An 18657-nucleotide genomic window follows, 5' to 3' on the forward strand; every position below is an offset into this window, starting at 1 on the left:
TCTTTCTAGCCTACAATAATATATCAGTAGATACTGCATTTACCTACTCATTTTTTACATTTTCAAAAAACACTTGTGCCATAATAATTGTCCTTTAACCACTTGAATTTTCAATCATAGTTGCAATGTGAAATAACTGCACCTACCATCATAGTGTTTAATTGTGTCAATAGTTAAGAATCTCTTCACCACAAGATAAGCAGAGCCAGGTTCAGCTAATGAACTCCATCGAAGCACCTGTTCCAACACATTTTCTGTGTAGTGAAGAGGGCGCTCTGCAAAAAAATAAAAACAAATCAAATTACAAAAAAAATCTTAACTTTTTTAAATTATAAATTGTAAAAAGTCTTTTTAAAAAGCTCTGTACAAGATATTAAGCATGACTGTTTCTTATGGTACACAGGATAGTGCCAGGACTACATACAGGAGACCCTAAGATCTAGAACAGCATTAAGCACATAATAAAATCTACTGCATAAATAAATCTGTTCAGGGGCATTTGTTTGTTACTCAACTATTTTAAAAAAATTCAGAGGTGCTATCCTTTAGGTTAAATTTCAGAAATAAAGCTACCTTTCTGTACAACAAATCAGTGAATTACTCTACTTTTTAATTTAAACCACATTCAGTTGCTTATGGAAAGCTGCCTATTTGCATATGCAATTAAATAATTGTAAAAGGACTAGCAAAAGTAGTCTAGTCCTGTACTAATGTAAATAAACCCTTTGTTTATCCCAACAAGACTAGCATAATTTCTGATCAATACTAGTGAATAACTTATAGCTGATATAGTCAGCTTACATGAAATTATAAAAGATGACTTCAACAGAGAACATGAGATAATCATTATCAAACAGTACTGAGTAATCTATATTTAACTATTAGAGGAAATATCAATCAGAAACATTATGTAACAATATTATACATTAACTGTTCATATAATAAGCCAACAAGCAAGAAGTTGATGACAGCCTAAAGATTTCTTCTTGATAAATACTCATTCATATATATCTGTTTTAATGCAACCATATTTTCAAATACATCACATGTTCATAGTTAACAAAAAAACTGCAGGTTTTTAAAATTACAAAGTTTCATAGATAAGTTTTTTGCTGATCAAAATCTGCCAATTTGTTAATAAAACGTAACAACAGAAGCATATGCTGAGAAAAAAGGAAATTCAAGGCCTTTCACAGTACACTGAAAACAGTATAATTGACAAGCAAGAACATAAGCTCTAACATGAAGATGTTGATGTAACTTTCTTGGTACCATAGCCTTTATAAGTCAGTTCAACTCATTCATAACCTCCTACATGTAAAACAAATAGTACTTGGCTTTTCATTTTTGGTTAAATAGTAATGCTAATGAAAAACAACAAAGCGTGTGTCAACAGCATCACACTTGTATGTGACCCATGCTATTTTAATTGGTAATAAAATCGCAAGTAAAAAAGACCAAATATATCACATTCTCCTTAATACTGGTCTTCCAGAGAGGTTCAGCTACTTGCCTAAAGTCAAACAGCTGGTTCAAGAGAGGAACAGAGATTTGACTCTCAAATCTGTCTGACTTTACAGCCCCAAATCATAACTACTACACTAGGTTTTAATTTTGACAAATATGTAATCCTCCCCGTGATGATTTTTACACATGTAATTTTGAGGGAAAAGTATCAACTCACCAAGATATTTCTGAGGACTAAACAAGGTAACATAAGCAAAGTGGAAAACAATTCAGTTCACACTTTCTCCTTCACTTTCCTATCCTTAGAAGATGGTAAAGAAATGAGATAGTTTCAATATCCTCAGTATGTAAAGAAACTGATGATATTGCAGTTGGGTTGGAGGTGGGAGTGATATTCTTAACTGCAAAACTATCTGAATTGAAATAAAATCTTACTCTCCTTTATTACAAGATTAAATTTGTAATGAGACTTCCAAATATCAGAACATTTATATTAAAGAGGGTCACCATTACAAGTAGAATCAATAGTGATAGCTCTGAAGTACTCTTAGTCATACTGAAATATATCACAGCAGATACAGAGACAAATATAGATTTGCAAAAAATTAGCCAGGTATGTTTTTCAAGATCCGTCTCATAGTATGAAATACTTCAGGTAAATGAAAATCCTAAAGATCCAAGTTCCTGCATAAAAACAGAGCTGGAAAATGGCATGGAAAGATAAATATTTTAAATCATTAAACTGTCAAATAATACAATTATAAAAGAAAGTGGTAAGAGGCAGGAAAAATGGATTGAGTCATCAGATGTTGTTGGAATATAAATTCCTACAAATAAACAAGTTTTTATTAATAGTTACATTTACAACCATCTGTCATGATAGATTATATGCTCTGTAAGTCAACTGGCATTAGGACATTATTAGAAATAACTCATTTCACAGTATCTATAGCATTAAAATTGCTGAAAAATTGTGCAGTTTTTTAACAGGAGGCTGCTCTTTTGCTTGGTAGATCATGTTCTCAACAGTTTAAAATCTTGTCCACAGAATTAAACCTGGCCTACCTTATTACCTAAATAGAGAACTATTCATTTCCACCTGAAATAACAGGTGTTGTCCTTAAACTTCTGGCAGTAATGATGGAGGATTTCCAGAGACAATTATGACTTCCTTAATAATTAAATTTTTAATGCCAAGCCTGGAGCCATGCAAGTCTTTCTCTATCCTGTCCACATACTCGGAGGGTGACAGCACTTGTGTCAATCAAGAGAAGGGCTTGAAAGACTCTGATTAAAAATGAACTGATCTTCTATTTCACAGTAGCTATGAGGAGAAGGAAGAAAACATTTTGTTATGATATTGCTGCGTAGAAAGTAACTGCTTCACAAACGTGAACCTCTCAGTGAGGAAACCCACTTAAATGAGGCCCCATGGGCAGTTAATTTTTTTCAGCATATGAAGGACCTAAGGGGTATGGAGCTACATTGGCAGGGTACAGGTTCATTTTTAACGTGAAGCATTAAAATAACTGTACTTAATAAGTACGGTGAAGGTGATACCCTCTCTTAAGGTGGGTTTCAGCTTGTCCTGATGATTTCCTGGCATCTCTCAAAGAATGAAACAGAAAGACTTGTTCTCCATCTAGTACAAATTTCAAATGTCCCACAGACATTCATTTAAAAGGAAAACCTACTTACAAACTAACAGCTTAGAATCTAACTCAGCTTTACATATAAATTCTCAAAATATTTTATATGGTTTTAATGGCTTTGTTTGTCAGAACTTTTCTAAGAGTTGTTTACCATTTGCTGTGGTCTGAATGTTTGCCCCCCTTCTTCCTCCCCTCAATTCATATGTTGAAACTAATACCCAGTGTGATGGTATTAGGAGGTGGGGCCTTTGCAAGGTGATTAAATCATGAAGGCAGAGCCCTTCTGATGGGTTTTGTGCTCTTATAAAAGCGATTCCATACGGGGATATGTGTATAAAAACAGACGATTGAACTTGGTGTACCCCCAAAAAAATAATAAATAAAAAATAAATAAATTAAAAAAAAAAAAAAAAAGCGATTCCACAGAGCTCCCTTTATCATGTGAGGACTCTGAAAAGATGCCCATCTGTGATCCAGGAAACAGGCCCTCACCAAACACCAAGTCTGCTGGTGCCTTGATCTTGGACTTCCCAGCCTTCAACACTGTGAGAAATAAACTTCTGTTGTGGAACTCTGTTACAGCAGGCTGAACAGACTAAGATGCCATGTCACCAATGATGCCAATTCTAATGATATGAGTCCTAAACTGACATGCTTATAGCAATCTGCATTTGTAGCTGTCACATCCATGATACTTCCATTTATAAACTTAAGAATGTATATTCATTATCTTTTACCATACAGGAATGTCTGAACATCTATATGTTATGATACATATTTTCCTTTTACTTATTTTTATAATTAGGTTATAACATTTTTTAAATGGGTATACTTGAGTATCTCAGGAGAGTAAAGGTACCAAACAGAATGTCTATTATACAAAGGGGTACTGGAAAAGACAGGGTAGAGAACTACTGCTTTAAAATTTACAGACACCTAAAATAAAATCCAGCACTTCTGGTTCACTTGTTTATCCATTTATTTATTTATTTTTGGTTGCTTCAGTTACTTGGAGGATTTATATTTACATTAGAAAAAGCACCAATTCCCTGCTGACATTATTCCTATCAACTATAATCTTGTGACTATCAATGCCTTTACTTTTATCTTCTTTTTACATTTCACTTTATCTTCCCTGCATGTTACTAGAAATAAAGCTCTTAACATTTCGGAAGGTCAGGTGAAGCACAAGGTCCCATCTGCTCCAGTAAGCCAACATAATCACAGGCCCCTTTGTTGCTTTCTTAGCTTTGTTCCTCTAAAAGCAGTAAAAATAATCTGTTTTCCCTTCTGGCAATTTCAACTTGAATGACTGACCAGACATTAAAACCATGCCAAATTTGAATTCCTAACTCCACCAAATGTAAGCTTTCTTGATGTACTTAGGGTGTTCCTTTGATTTTATATCTGGACATTCACAAGTCAAAAGAGCTTGGAGTCTCCTAGTCTTTTTATGTCTTCATGAAGATAACTTTTTTTTTTTTAATTAGCATGAAAGACCAACCCCCCCCCCCCCCCCCCCAAAAAACCTGACTCTAATCTTACCATTTGTGATGTACTAATTGGCACATGCAAGTTGATAATTGGTCATTTTCATGGTAAGCATCCCTTCATTTTCCTAGCTGAAATTTAATGAGTGTTTCCAGATATATTGCAATCTCTCCTCTGGCTCTACATAACTCCTTCCTATACTTGTCCATTCTGCTTACTCCTCTCAGTCCGGAGGACCAGTGCCCAAAGGCACAGACCTCCAGAGCTGTGACACAGGGATATGCTTTGACTCAACCCCTGAGAGAACAAGGGTGGAAGGGAGAGGATGCCTACCCCCAATTCGTTATTTTGCTGTGAATCTCCTAAAAAAAAACAACAGCAACAGAAACATGCAGGAGACCATCAGCTGTCTAAGAGCTAACCAGGGCTTCGAGACCTCCTAGTAGTTCCTAATCTACAAGCAGGCATCACTTTTTATGTGCCCTCCATATTCAGATACATCTATCCAAGGAGCAACAATCCCAGTCACTCAGGTTCAGAATGCACCCCTATCTTGTTCCACCTAAGTTAACAAGATATTGAAGAATATGTTGCACATCATACACTATGCTAGAGGCACCAAGAGATATAAAGGTCTAAAAGATATGGTAAATCTCAAAGAACTAAGGCAGAGCCAGATTACTATTTTACAAGTCATATTAGTACGCAGTATTATAGATTTTTAAGCAAATAATCACAAAAAGATCAGTGAGAACTATATTCATCTAACTATCATCTTGGAGGAAAGGGCATTTGAGCTGGATCTTGAAGGATGGATAATATGGGTAATGAAGAAATAATAAAAGGCTATATATTTATATACTGAAGTATAGTTGATTTATAATATTATATTAGTTTCAGGTATACGACACAGTGATTCCATATTTTTACAGATTATACTCGTTTAAAGTTATTACAAAATAATGGCTACATTTCCCTGTATTGTATAATATATCCTTGTTGCTTATTTATTTTATACACAGTAGTTTGTATCCCTTAATCCCCTACCCCTATCTTGCCTCTGCCCACTTCCTTCTCCCACTGGTAACCACTAGTTTGCTCTCTATGCCTGTGAGTCTGTTTCTGTTTTGTTATATGTGTCTGTCTGCTTTATTTCTTCGATTCCACAGGTAAGTAATTATATGTGGCTGTAACAGAGTATTTGTATTTTTCTGACTCATTTCACAAGCACAATACTCTCTAGATCCATCCACATTGTTGCAATCGGCAGAATTTCATTATTTTTTTTATGGTTGACTGGTATTTCACTGCATATACACTGCATATACATACCACATCTTCTTTATCCACTCATCTGTTGATGGACACTTAGGTTGCTTCCATGTCTTGGCTATTGTAAATAATGCTGCTATGAACACTGGGGTGCATGTATCTTTTCAAATTACAGTCTTCCTCTTTTTCTGGCTACATTCCCAGGAGTGTAATTCCTGGATCATATAGCAGTAGTTCTGTTTTTAGTTTTTTGAGGAACCTTCATATTATTTTCCATAGTGGCTCCACCAATTTACATTCCCACCAACGGTATACTAGGCTTCCCTTTTCTCCACATCCTTGCAAACATCTGCTATTTATAGAGTTTTTGATGATGGCCATTTTGACAGCTGTGAGGTGATAGCTCATTGTGGTTTTGATTTGCATTTCCCCGATGATTAGTGATATTGAGCATAGTCTCATGCACCTGTTGGCCACCTACATGTCTTCTGTGAGAAAAAAAAAATGTCTATTCAGATCCTCTGCCCATTTTTTAATTGGGTCATTTGGGTTTTTTTTTTTTTTCTTGCTATTGACGCTTATGGATTCTTTATATATTTTGAATATTAACCTCTCTACAGATATATTATTTGCAAATATTTCCTCATATTCTGTAGGTTGTCTTTTTGTTTTGTTGATGGTTTCCATTGCTGTGCACAAGCTTTTAAGTTTAATTGGATCCCATTTGTTTATTTTGGTTGTGTTTCTTTTGCCTTGGGAGAGAGATTCAAAAAATATTGCTACAATTTATATCAAAAGAGTCTTCTGCCTATATTCTCTTCTAGGAGTTTTATGGTCTTATATTAAGTCTTTACTCCATCTTAAATGTATTTTTGTATACAGTGGGGAAAAGTGTTCTAATTTCACTCTTTTACATGTAGCTGTCCAGTTTTCCCAGTACAACTTATTGATAAGACTGTCTTTTCTCCAATAATGAAAGGGTTTCAAAACAATATAATCCTATGTGTGGTTTAGAAAGACAGTTCTAGCAGTAATGCTGACAGTTATCTTCTACTCACAAATATGATGAAGCTGGTAAGCTAGCCCCTCTCCTTAAAATTAAACAACAAAAATCAAGACTTTACCGCCATTCAACCATACAGTAATACAGAAGTGCCCTTCACTTATGCAAAAGATTTTAATCATATGGCGACTATTACCAGGCACTGTGCCAGAAACAGAGACTGTACTAGAGAGAAGAAAGACAGTCCGTCCTTCCTTCTAAAGAGTTCTCATCAAGAAAGACAAAACTAAATCCATGGGACAGGCATTATAAAAAAAAGATGAAGTGCAATGGGACTCTTGGTCTGGGTTTTAAAGGAGGTAAACAGGTGGGCCAGAGGGGGGAGAATAAAGACACACCTGGGAAACACCTGCTTGCAGGTTAGTCAAGCACAAAGGGTAGAAGGGATTGTCTATAAAGAACATGTAAAATGAGAAAAGATGCTAACAGCTCAGAGCAGCAGAAACCCACTGCTTAGGGGACAGACAGAGGAAGAAGAATTGACAAATGAGATAAAAAGATTTGAGCACCGGGGCAGCAATGAAAACAGAGGGAACACTTTCCAAGAAAAAGGGAATGGTCATTAGCAATGAACGCCACAGTAAGGACAAGCAAATAAAGCCGGAAGCAAACACACTGGACTTGGCAGTGGGCAGTCACAGGAGTCTTTTGACAAAGCACCTTCAGTGTGTGGGGCAGACTGAGCCTGACCACGGGGGAGACAGTGTGAACTGACACTGAAGGACCAGTGTCACTGAAGCTAAGCAATGAACACTGAAAAGCACTGTTTTAATACAAATTATATTTTTAAAGAATTGTGCACGATAAAAAGAAAAAAAAAGGAATAAAACCATCAAGATGGAATAATGAAAGATAAAGTATTTGATAATTCTACTTCATTCTAACACTGATTGCAAAACTCCTAATAACACACAATGAGGTATTTTAATGTCCAATTTTAATTTTTGTCTTGAGCTTGCAGGTGGCAAGATTTTACTTTTGGCAGTTTGACATTTATACTTGAAAGGGTCCCAAGACCTTAGCAGGTATCAGCTAGACAGATGGTCAAGGTACAAAGACGGTCTGCATTTTTTTTTTTTTTCCTGAAGGTCTTTCAAACCAAATGGTATCATTATAATGATAGGCTTATTACTCTTGGGGTAGTCAAGGTATTTTAAAAGCTCTCTTTATCCTTCTGCATCTGAGATAAAAGATGACAAAATATCTGATCCACTCCACTAAAGATGAAAATGAAAAAACCGAAAAGTAACTTCTGCTAGGCTTAAAACAAAATTGTTTTTCAAAATAGTAAATAACCTTTTAAATCATTATTCTTGTTCCTGTTACATAAGTAGCACACAGGAAAAAGGCAGAATAAGGTGGATGGTGGTGGTGACATTTCGAATATTGTTACAAATCAAATTGCTTGTTTTATAAATAAGGCCTTATTTCCTGAGGCAGCAACATACATGCGTCATTTACATTATATGTTTATGGTCAATAAAATAATCTAATTATTATTATTTTTTAAATATTTATTTATTTGGTTGTGCTGAGTCTTAGGTGCAGCAGATGGGTTCCTTAGTTGAGGCAGGCAGGCTCCTTAGTTGTAGCATTGAAAATGTCAGTTGTGGCATACATGTGGGATCTAGTTCCCTGACCAGGGATCAAACCTGGGCCCCTTACACTGGGAGCGTAGACTCTCAACCATTGTGCCACTAGGGGAGTCCCAACAATCTAATTATTTTGATGAGTATAATCACAGGAGGACAACCTCAAGTGGCACTAACATATATAAACACAGGCACTGAGGTAGAAGGGAACTCATAATGAGATGCTGAGCTGTAGGAAAACATAAAATGTTAGTAATGACTTGTCACAAAAATAGTATCTCTTCATACTCTAAGGAATTTAAGAATCCCTGCATGAGAACCACTTACCGAGCTCTTCATTTTCTATGACTTCAAATGTGGCCCAGATATCATCTTTTGTAGGAATTATATTTTTTATTGCTAGTATGTCATTAGTTAATTCTTCTGCTTCCATCACAGGAGATATCTACAAGAGAAGCAAAATGTCTTCAGAGTATATGTCAGACCACAGAAGTGGCCTTTGCTAGAGTGGTAATACTCCACCATCTACCACCTAATGATACTCCAAGTTTCCTCTTAGTATGTTTAGCTTCTCTAAGCACATGGAGAAACCCTATTCAGATCTTCTTCACATAATGTAATAAGTTTTAATGCACGTGTAAAAAAAAAAAATCACCATACAGGCATAATCAGAATTTTTTTTCTCACTTAGTGAACGATTAGATCACTCAAAAAGGGAAGAATATACCTACTCATACTCAGAAAGACCTTCTACAGACATTGGATCCAATGGTAAAACTTTTCACTCAGTTCTATAAATAAGAGTTCCAAGTAGCTTGGTTTATTCATCTTGGGCCCTAAATTATACACAGTTGACTGCTGTCTGCCATGCCAAAAAGCCCCAGGGTTTTAGTGGTCTGAGGTGTGCCCCGCCATGCCAAGTGACAGATGCTGGGATACCACAGTATGCTCCAGCCAGGCTTTCAGGGCCCAGGGCAGAGTCTGCAGTGTCAGCCTGGGGGCCAGCTCTACAAGAGTCCCAAAGCCTCAGGCCACTGCATACGCACGCCCCCTTCTTCAGGGACTTCGGGAATTTTTTATTTGTTTCTTCCTGTTTTTGTTTTGCCAGTCGTACGGGCATGCTGGCCAAAAGCAAGCTGGCTTTCTCCAGTTAGAATTTAGTTATGATGTTAAACAAACAGAAGGTGATTTAAGCATTAGAATACTGCAGCTGCAACCTAGTTTACACGTTTTCAGTAAAACTATGTACTTACTCAAAAATTTCTTAGAAAATGTGCTCATTTCCATTTCTCCTGTCCATTACTGATCATAAGCATACTGCATATATATAAATAACATAAAACATTTTTCTTACAGGTAATTCATACAGTCTATCTTTTGGAGTTCATGGAATTTAGTGCTTTCTTTGGAATATTTTAATGATACAGTGAAGTCCACCATTTGCTATTTAGAAAAGCCTACTGTAATGCAACCTTAAAAGAAAAAAAATTAGCATATGGGAAAAAGTAGAGAACTTTAGGCAGCAGAAACACTAGTAGATGAATCACTTCAGTGACACGGTTCATCGGAGTGGCTTTACACTTTTTTAAGAAGTGTAGCCCTGTCTTAAAATAATAAATTACTGAGAAATCAAACGAGTGAAATAGTCAGCAGGGAGTTCCTCAGGCTGACTTAGGAATGGAAGACTGGAACTCATTTCCTTGTCCCAAGACACCCAAGGTCCCTCCTTAGAACACCCAGAACTCCACAGAGGACACTTTAGAAATAATTACTTTAAACAATATACACATCAGTATAATGAACATTAGGTTTGGAATATGATGGTTAAAGTTTGCATCTGGGCCTTAATGCTATTAATTCCCAGTTTCTACTTGTATAAACGTGAGACATCACCTGCTTCACCTGCCTCCTTGGGTTGAGGTAATGATCAGCTGAAATAAATGAGTTGTGCAAAGTCTTAAGCATTAAATGGATGTTAATTTTTTGTATAGTTTTTGTTATGTTTTCCAAGAGAATTTAGAGTTATTATAGGTGAAACTAGACAGTCTGTTATGTGAACATACTTAAAATAAGAACTTTGCTCAACTGTAATAACTTTTTTTATGGCTTTCTGCATCAGATAAAATTAAAATGAGCTCCTGGAGAGTTTATGTGTAAGTGGAGTTAAGTCATGTGCTTTGACTACCTCTTCCAGGGTTAGGGATGGATGTGTGCTGGTTCATCTCTACTGCTTCCTCATGTCCCCTGTGATGAACATCACACGTGCAGCATAACAAACAGATGTGGCCAAGGAGGCGCGAGGCAGCTCGTAATAGTTCAACTGCACGACCAAGCAAGTAACCAGTGCCAAAGAGGCATAATATGTAATCATTACAAACATATAATAATTACAATATCTTTGACATAAAGTCCAGAAATATCTAATGTTAAGACCCTGTTTAATTTTGGACTTTAAAAAAGATAAGAAGCTAAAGCTGAATCTCTACTGTTAGATGACAGCATGTCTGTTCTGCCTACAGAGAAAGTAGTCTCACTCTACCTAAGGCAGACTAAGTATAGAATATGGTAACATGAGAAGGATCTTTTTAATTCAGAACAAATGGCTAACAGTCTCAAGGAAGAAGAGAGTTATTGAATATTCAAGTACATTGAAAGATTGGAAGCTAACGTCTAGGACACAAGGGTGGGGGATTAATGATAATAGTACCACTACTAGTAGTAGTAATTTATTAAACACTTATGTACCAAGCAATTTGCTAAGTGTTTCACAGGCAGGATCTTATTGAATCCTCACGTCAGTGCTATGATATAAATACTGTAATTTTCCCTCATTTTACAGGTAAGAAGATTGAGGTTCAGACAGAGTATATAAGTTGCCTAATGTTAAGAAGGATGAAAGGAGAGGAGCAGGTGATTGAGCTCAGGTCGTTTTCCAGAATCTGTAGAACATCCTAACCATAACCTAAAGAACACAGGATGGTCTCTTTCCAAATGACTAAAACATGGAATTCCTGGAGGATATTGGTATGAAGAGTCAAACTTCATGATCTGAATTGGGCATATAAAATAAGATAGAAGAAACAATGGAAAATTCAAGACATGCAAACTAATGCTAACACTTATGACTTCCAACAGTACTCTTTACATCAATCTTTAGGACTCACCCGAACTATAATACTGCAGTCAGGTTCCTTCCTTTCTACATACACTTCAATTAACAAATCTCCAGCCTGGGAAACCTAGAAAAGGGCAGATGTGAAGAGAGCAAATGTAAGTATCTTGCAAGAACACATGTGTGACACTTAAGATGGTTAGAAAATCCTAGTCAGATTTCTAAAGATTTTATAATAATGAAATGAGATCAATCCCCATGTTAACAGTATAATGATACCCATTTTATGGATGTGGTTTACTAAGGACAAGGAAGCTACACAAATGATGTAATCAGCAAACACAATCACAATGCAGTTTTTTATCTCTTACTCAGAAGTTTAGTCACCTCACATACCCTTCACATTCTTATTGAAATAATGAATTTGACTACGTGGAAACAAAGAGATAAGTCCAAAAATTGAAATTTGAAGATAAATTAGGTCAAAGCTGTATTAAAATTACAAATAGAAACAGCATATTTAGCAAGTAAACTTAAAAGTGAAGTGATAGAATATGGAAATAATAAGGTTAATTTTTTATTTTAATTATCTTTAGCCAAGCATCAAGTGGTAGGTTATTTGGGTCACTATTATAACCAAGAAAATAAACTAAGTGGAGAATACACAAGCCAGAAAATAAAAAGCATAAGATATCACTATGTAGACTGACAGCATAAGGTGGAGAAGATTAAAAAAGAACCAAATGAATCTATTAAAAATATTTTGAGTTTCTTTTTTTCAGAAATTCCCTTAAGTTATGTAACCACTTAGAAATACTATCCATCACTCATTTTTTTAAAAAAGCAATGAAACTGGGACATTTGTAGAGACATGGATGGACCTAGAGACTGTCATACAGAGTGAAGTGAGTCAGAAAGAGAAAAACAAATATCGTATGTTAACACATATATGCGGACTATAGAAAAATGGTACAAATCAACCGGTTTGCAAGGCAGAAACAGAGACACAGATGCAGAGAACAAACATATGGACACCAAGTGGGGAAAGCGGGGAGGGTTGGGGGGGAATGAATTGGGAGATTGGGATACCAAATTGTATACTCTAAATATATGCAGTTTATTGTCTGTTAACTGTATCTCAAAAGTTCTTAAATAAATAAATAAAATTTAAAAAGTCATAATGGAGGAACGATCATTCCACAGTTAAATTTGCGTCAGAATAAACCTGATGAGTAGATTTGGGAAAACATTAAAAATGTACTTTGAAGAACTAAGAACTGCTCTTAGTTATTCTGACACTACAGGCTTAGAAAAGCTTACTTCTAATTTTTCTTCCTCACTTTCAGTGCTACATAAAAATTCTAGGGAAGAAAAAATAGTTGACATTTTTACTTTTCCCTGTGTTTGCATAAACAACTCTCCAGGAAGGACACATTTTAAAAATTAAAAAAGCAGATACAAAGAACTCATAGAGTGCAGCCAAAACCAAGAATATCTAAGAAATTCAAACAGGGATAAGACCTAGAGACTGCCAGAAAACTACTGCAGAGGAGTTCTGAATGGACTAGAGAAAAACTCCAGCAAAACAACAGATTTTTTTTCCAAACTGTTCTACTTTTCTTTCCCAATTACTCTTATTTTATAGACAATTCTTATTTTACTTACTTATTTAGAAAGCATTCAAGACTCATGTCTTTATTGTAGTATGAATATAAATGACCAAATTGCAGAATGGTACTCATACTTTATCCAATAACAATATAGATAGTGCTGCCAAAGATTATCCCTTGGGCTCACACAATCCCTTATTTCAGAACTGAAGCTCGCCCTCAAAAGCAAGAGTCCAAGAGCGCTAGCTGATAATGCGCCACATTTTTTAGTGCTACCGCTAACTCCTCTGAAGGTTGCATTAATTACTTTGCGTCAGAATGGAGGAAATACTTTCTTAGAGAATTCAATGTCATCGTATTAGTACTTGGGAAGCTAGGCACTAGGATGAACACCTTTCCTCACCTCTCTCATATGGGATGGTAGCTCTGACAACTTCTCAAATTAGCTGTGTGTATTTCAGGGATGAGGTGAACTTAGGGTTGACTAATAAGGAAGCATCCGTCTCATCCTCTGAGTGTATCTATAAGGAGACTATATTGATATTTGACCCATTTCTATTATTTACACTGGTGCCCTGAATACACTATAATTCCTAGTTATTAGAAGACCAACTAAAAGAAAGTCCAGTGAATACTCATCAAATGAGGAAAGGTACTCTGGAAAAGCATAGTGCAACCTAAACACAGAAATCCAGTATGATGCAACTGAGGAAAGCAAGAAAAGATCTGGAGAAGTCAACTTAGGACATAAATTAACATATGTTCCGAAGAGCACAACAGAAACATCCCACTAGTGCAATCATCCAAGAGCAGGCAAAGCAAAAGCATATAAGAAATAACTTATAATTTCAAAAGCATAATGGAAAGAATCGTTAGGGAGTCTGCATTTTCAATTTAATCTAGTATTTCTTTTGACTTTAAATGCTTCCTTTGAAATCCACTAGTACTTGCAACAGTGCTTTTATAAATGAAAACTGATTTTATAAAGGACATTTTGATAAGATTAAAACTGATTTTTCCATCTATGTTTTGAAAAATTTATATTAGCATACTTTGGCATTTTGCATATGCATAATGCTATAGAATTTCACAGCTATTTTATCTAGGTTCTTTCTCCCCATTACTTTTACTTTGCTTCAAATAGGAGTTTGAAAATAAACACAACAAACGTTTACTTACAATGAAAGGTCTTTTTTTTGTTGTTTTTAAAAAAAATTTTTTTTTAATTGGTGATCTAACTATTACTACTCACTTGAGTGTCTTTCCACTTGGTAATAAAGCTATTTTCTATGTCCATTTGTTTGACTTGGTCTTCTTTAACCTGTTTAAAATATAATTTGGGACATTCTAATAAAATACAAGGAGTGATGGTACTCATCCTCACATAACCTTCTTCAGGAATTTAAAGACCAACATGTTAAAAATAAATGAGTATGGCCATCTTCAGCAGCGTGGGCCCACATAGCTAGGGCAGAAATAAAGCCAACTAGATACAGCTTCCTAAAGTTCAGAACATTTCATGATGATACCAGTTCAGGCTGCAGATTCCATCAATGGAATTCCCTTTGCTGAGGTGATTTAATTAGCAAAGGGGCTGATGACGGATTTGATAGAATTTATGTAGGTTGGCAGACAAGACTCATTTCTTCAAACAGAAATGTTCCTGAAGTGCTTATGAAAGTTCCACTATTTGGTTAAAGCTGGATTTAACAAAACTGTGTAGATAAACATTTTTATTAAACAGTACAAAAACAGAAAATAAAGAGAGCATGCAAAGCCACACATTTTTTTTTTCTGTCTTTCATTTCTCAGCATCAGAACTATTGCAAAGAAGTTGCTAGTGATCAAAAACAGTGGACACATATAGGAAGAAATAAAAAGGAGATCAAAGAGCAAAGAGAATCCAACAATTCTGGTCTGTTCCTATATAAATTAGGATACAAACTGTGTTATTTTATTTTATTAAAATAGTTTCTTTCCCTTTGCTAAGGAATCTTGTTATCAGTTATTCTAAGAATGTATGAACTCTACAAAGGTGACCTATTATATTAAGCTGTTTGATTTCATCTGGTATATACACAGCCCTGGAAAACAAGAGGTCTTGTATAAGACCATTTAATAGAATGTCCTGAAAGGTTAAATGGCAACACTGAGATGACAGAAGCAGCTAAGAAATGGAACGGGACCTTTGACCCAGGTCCCTTATATTCCCTCCATATTCAAATCCTAGGTTTCTTTCCTCTATTTTTACCTTTGATATAAGAAATAATTCCTATTCTAACAGTTTTCTGATGAAACATGAATATATGAACTTCATAATAGAGCAAACTGAAAAGTCCAATAATTAGAACAGAGATGACTTAATAAAAACCACAGAATACTACTTCAGAATTTTTTTTCCAACCTATGCACAATTAAAAGAAAACACTAAAATGTTTTCAACTGCAAAATTTATCAGCCTGATGTATATTACCGAATTTGTGAAATTCACAAATTTCACACCTCTAGGTAGATATACTTAATGCATACACATACTGAGGAAGAAAACCCACAAAAACATTATAAATAGAAATATTCTGTCCAACAGACACCAGATGGTAAAAAGATTTAAAGGCAGCCAAATTTAAATGAATGGCTACAGCTCAAAAAGCTAGTTATATCTAAAAAATTAAGGATCATAAAACTATCCTTTATTTTCTTTAAATATTCATAAAGACCTGAATAAAAACATCCTAAAAATACATATTTTTGTTTGCAAACAGAAACATCAAAACTATTTTTATAAGGGCAGGATATAAAATATTTACCTCAAATATTTCAACATAATTATTAATTAAGTCCTCAATTACATTCACTTCTTCACTAGTTTGTCCCTTAGTCTGAAACAAACAGGACGAAAAAACCAAGGCCAAATTGTGGGCGTTCATGTGATTGATTTCTGAGCATTTCTGAACCCTGTTAGGGAAAAGCAGAGCTTATTACAACACATTTCTATTTGAAAATTTCATAGAACTTCTAAGTCTTCATACTCATTCATCTTCTTCTTTTAAAAAATATACACATATTGAAAGTTTCTGAAATAAAAGGTGCAGTGGTGATTTAAAGAAAAATACACAGTTCTTTCTTCTAAGTAGCTTACAGTTTAGTTAAGAACATAAGAAAAGACTACTGTTAAAGATACTACTACAAGTTACAAAGTAGTACCTGATCACTCCTTTGGAAGAAGAACTTCCCCTTCCCATCCCCACATCCAGACAATTTCACTCATGCAGCAAGCTGCAGCTGAGGCATAAAGGTGTGCTTGCAGAATGCTGTCAAATGACTTGTGGGGTGGAAGCATAATAAAGGAGGAAAAGGGGCAGTAGGGAAGCAGGAAATAAGGCAAGGATGGCAAATTGGGAGGCATACAGTAGAGAGTTCCAAATTCCAGGTTCAGGACTAGGCTGAATTTCCCAGAAAGTGCATGTCAGGCGAGAAAATCCCTGGCAGCATGTGTTTGGATGGTTATTCAAAATAGGATGTTTTGTCTCAAAAAGCAATCAATTAAAAAATACAATTACATTTTTCTTGGATATAACTAAGAATGGCTTTTTACAATGAACAGTCACAAACAGAGGAGTCCATTCGTCCAATCAGTAGGCTGTAACATTTGAGTTTTACAGAGCATTTAAAGTACTCACGAATGTAAGTTCAAAGTGATTAAGAAAAAAAAAAAAAATACAGCCATCACTCTAATAAAAGGAAGTTTACACTGATAAAAATGCAGAACTCTAACTGATGCCCATGGAAGTATCTGTTAATGCTATCTGTCACTAACTGTAGACATAGCAGCTGCTCAATTGCCTGTCTAATTACATTTGTAAATTTCTAAAATACATACCATAAAAGGTAGACCAACTCTTTTAAAGGAATAAAGCAAGACTAAGGTAGGTACACCTGACTGTGAAGAGCAAAGATTCTAGTAGGTACAAGAAAAATAAGGAAACATGACAGCAATATATGTGATAGCGTAAGAAACTCACAATGAAATGCCAAATTGCACAGCGGAGACAGAACAAGCTTGATCATCATATGTGATTTATAAGATGCAAAAGGCATTCCAAGTTAATGAGGAGGATGTCATAATTGTGGGCATCCCTCTCAAAACCACTTCTGTACTTCTTTTAATCACACTGGACTGTAAACATCTGGAAAACTTATCTGCAGGTCTGCCTCTGTTACTAGAATCTAAGCATCTCACAGTCAGAGGCTTTGTGTTAATCACACTGTAGTGAGTAATAAATATCTGGTGAATGGAATTAAGTCAACGTTAGTCATGGAGGAAGTGATCTGTTATCTAGGGCAGGGATGGAAGTGAATGCTAAATCACCCTGATCTTATCCAAATTGACCTCTCAAACTTCTGATGACACCATCAAACATTCCCATCTCTCCTGAGGCTTCCTTTGGCAACAGCATTCTCCTCTAGCACTCTTCACCTCTTCAGTTTCGGCAGCTGCCTTAATTTCTAGCATAAGGTACATACACTATGTATTTTCCTTTTCTTCCCTATTTCCCTGCTCCCACACTGGCATCCCCAAGTGTCCCATATTCAGCCAGCTCACTCTCTTCCCACTCAGGCCTTCTCATCAGAAGCCCAAGGAAATTGCTTCTTAAATAGTTTCTCTGCCTCTATTCTAACCTCTTCCCAATCAATCCCAGGACATGGGTTCTTATCCTAAAACAGGTTGGATCAGTCACTCCTTATCACTTAAGGGACTGAAATCCAAATGTTTTTACATGACCAACAGAGCCTTTCACAGCCTCCTGCCAGCGGGCTACAAACCATCTCATCTAGTACACCTATTTCCTAGAAAATATCCTTCACTCATGTTTTATATTTATTTTTTCTTTCATGCCCAGTTCCTTTATCCCTTTAAATCTGAAACATCACCTGGAACTCAACACACACTGAACCACTCAATCCCTCCTCTATAATTCCATGTCTTATGCTAAAATTCTCCACATTAAAATCTGTCCTGAGGGCACTGTGTTTTCCTAAAAAACATAAAATGCCCTGCAGCATCCCTGTGAGTTCCAACTGTGATGCCCCAGAGCTCCTTGGTGCTATTTAGAAACTGCAGACTTAAGACTATTTTTGTCACTCATATTATTATCAACTATTTTTGTTCACATGGAATCTTAACAGACATTTTACTGTACATAATAGAGCTAAAATATGTCAACTGAAGAAAAGGATTGCAAGTAACTCATCTGAAATTCAAGTGTCAAGTTTAAGAATTATGTCTAACAATGTTTACAGTGTTAATGTTATAATTGTGGCAGCCTGGTAACATATTAAAACTTCTGAAGAAAAAAAATATCTATCCCAATGTCTCACAGGCATAGAGACAGGACTA

General features: G+C 35.6%; 1 protein-coding gene across 7 annotated transcripts in view; it reads right to left on the reverse strand.

Moving 5' to 3' along the window:
* Positions 1-18657, reverse strand: part of ARAP2 (ArfGAP with RhoGAP domain, ankyrin repeat and PH domain 2) — a 185097-nt gene that overhangs the window by 39607 nt on the left and 126833 nt on the right. For 6 of the 7 annotated variants that reach the window (XR_009052505.1, XM_057725653.1, XM_057725654.1 and 3 more), the window contains 5 exons: positions 16067-16214; positions 14512-14580; positions 11702-11776; positions 8865-8982; positions 147-275 (listed from right to left, as the gene is read on the reverse strand). Coding sequence is in view for 6 of the 7 variants with exons in the window: in XM_057725653.1 (XP_057581636.1) it covers positions 147-275; positions 8865-8982; positions 11702-11776; positions 14512-14580; positions 16067-16214 (539 nt within the window). In the remaining variant the exon portion in view is untranslated. The remainder of the gene's footprint in view (positions 1-146; positions 276-8864; positions 8983-11701; positions 11777-14511; positions 14581-16066; positions 16215-18657) is intronic. The other variant, XM_057725657.1, reaches the window with a different exon arrangement.

The sequence above is a fragment of the Hippopotamus amphibius genome, chromosome 3 (genome assembly GCF_030028045.1).
Source record: "Hippopotamus amphibius kiboko isolate mHipAmp2 chromosome 3, mHipAmp2.hap2, whole genome shotgun sequence".
Classification (NCBI taxonomy): Eukaryota; Metazoa; Chordata; class Mammalia; order Artiodactyla; family Hippopotamidae; genus Hippopotamus; species Hippopotamus amphibius.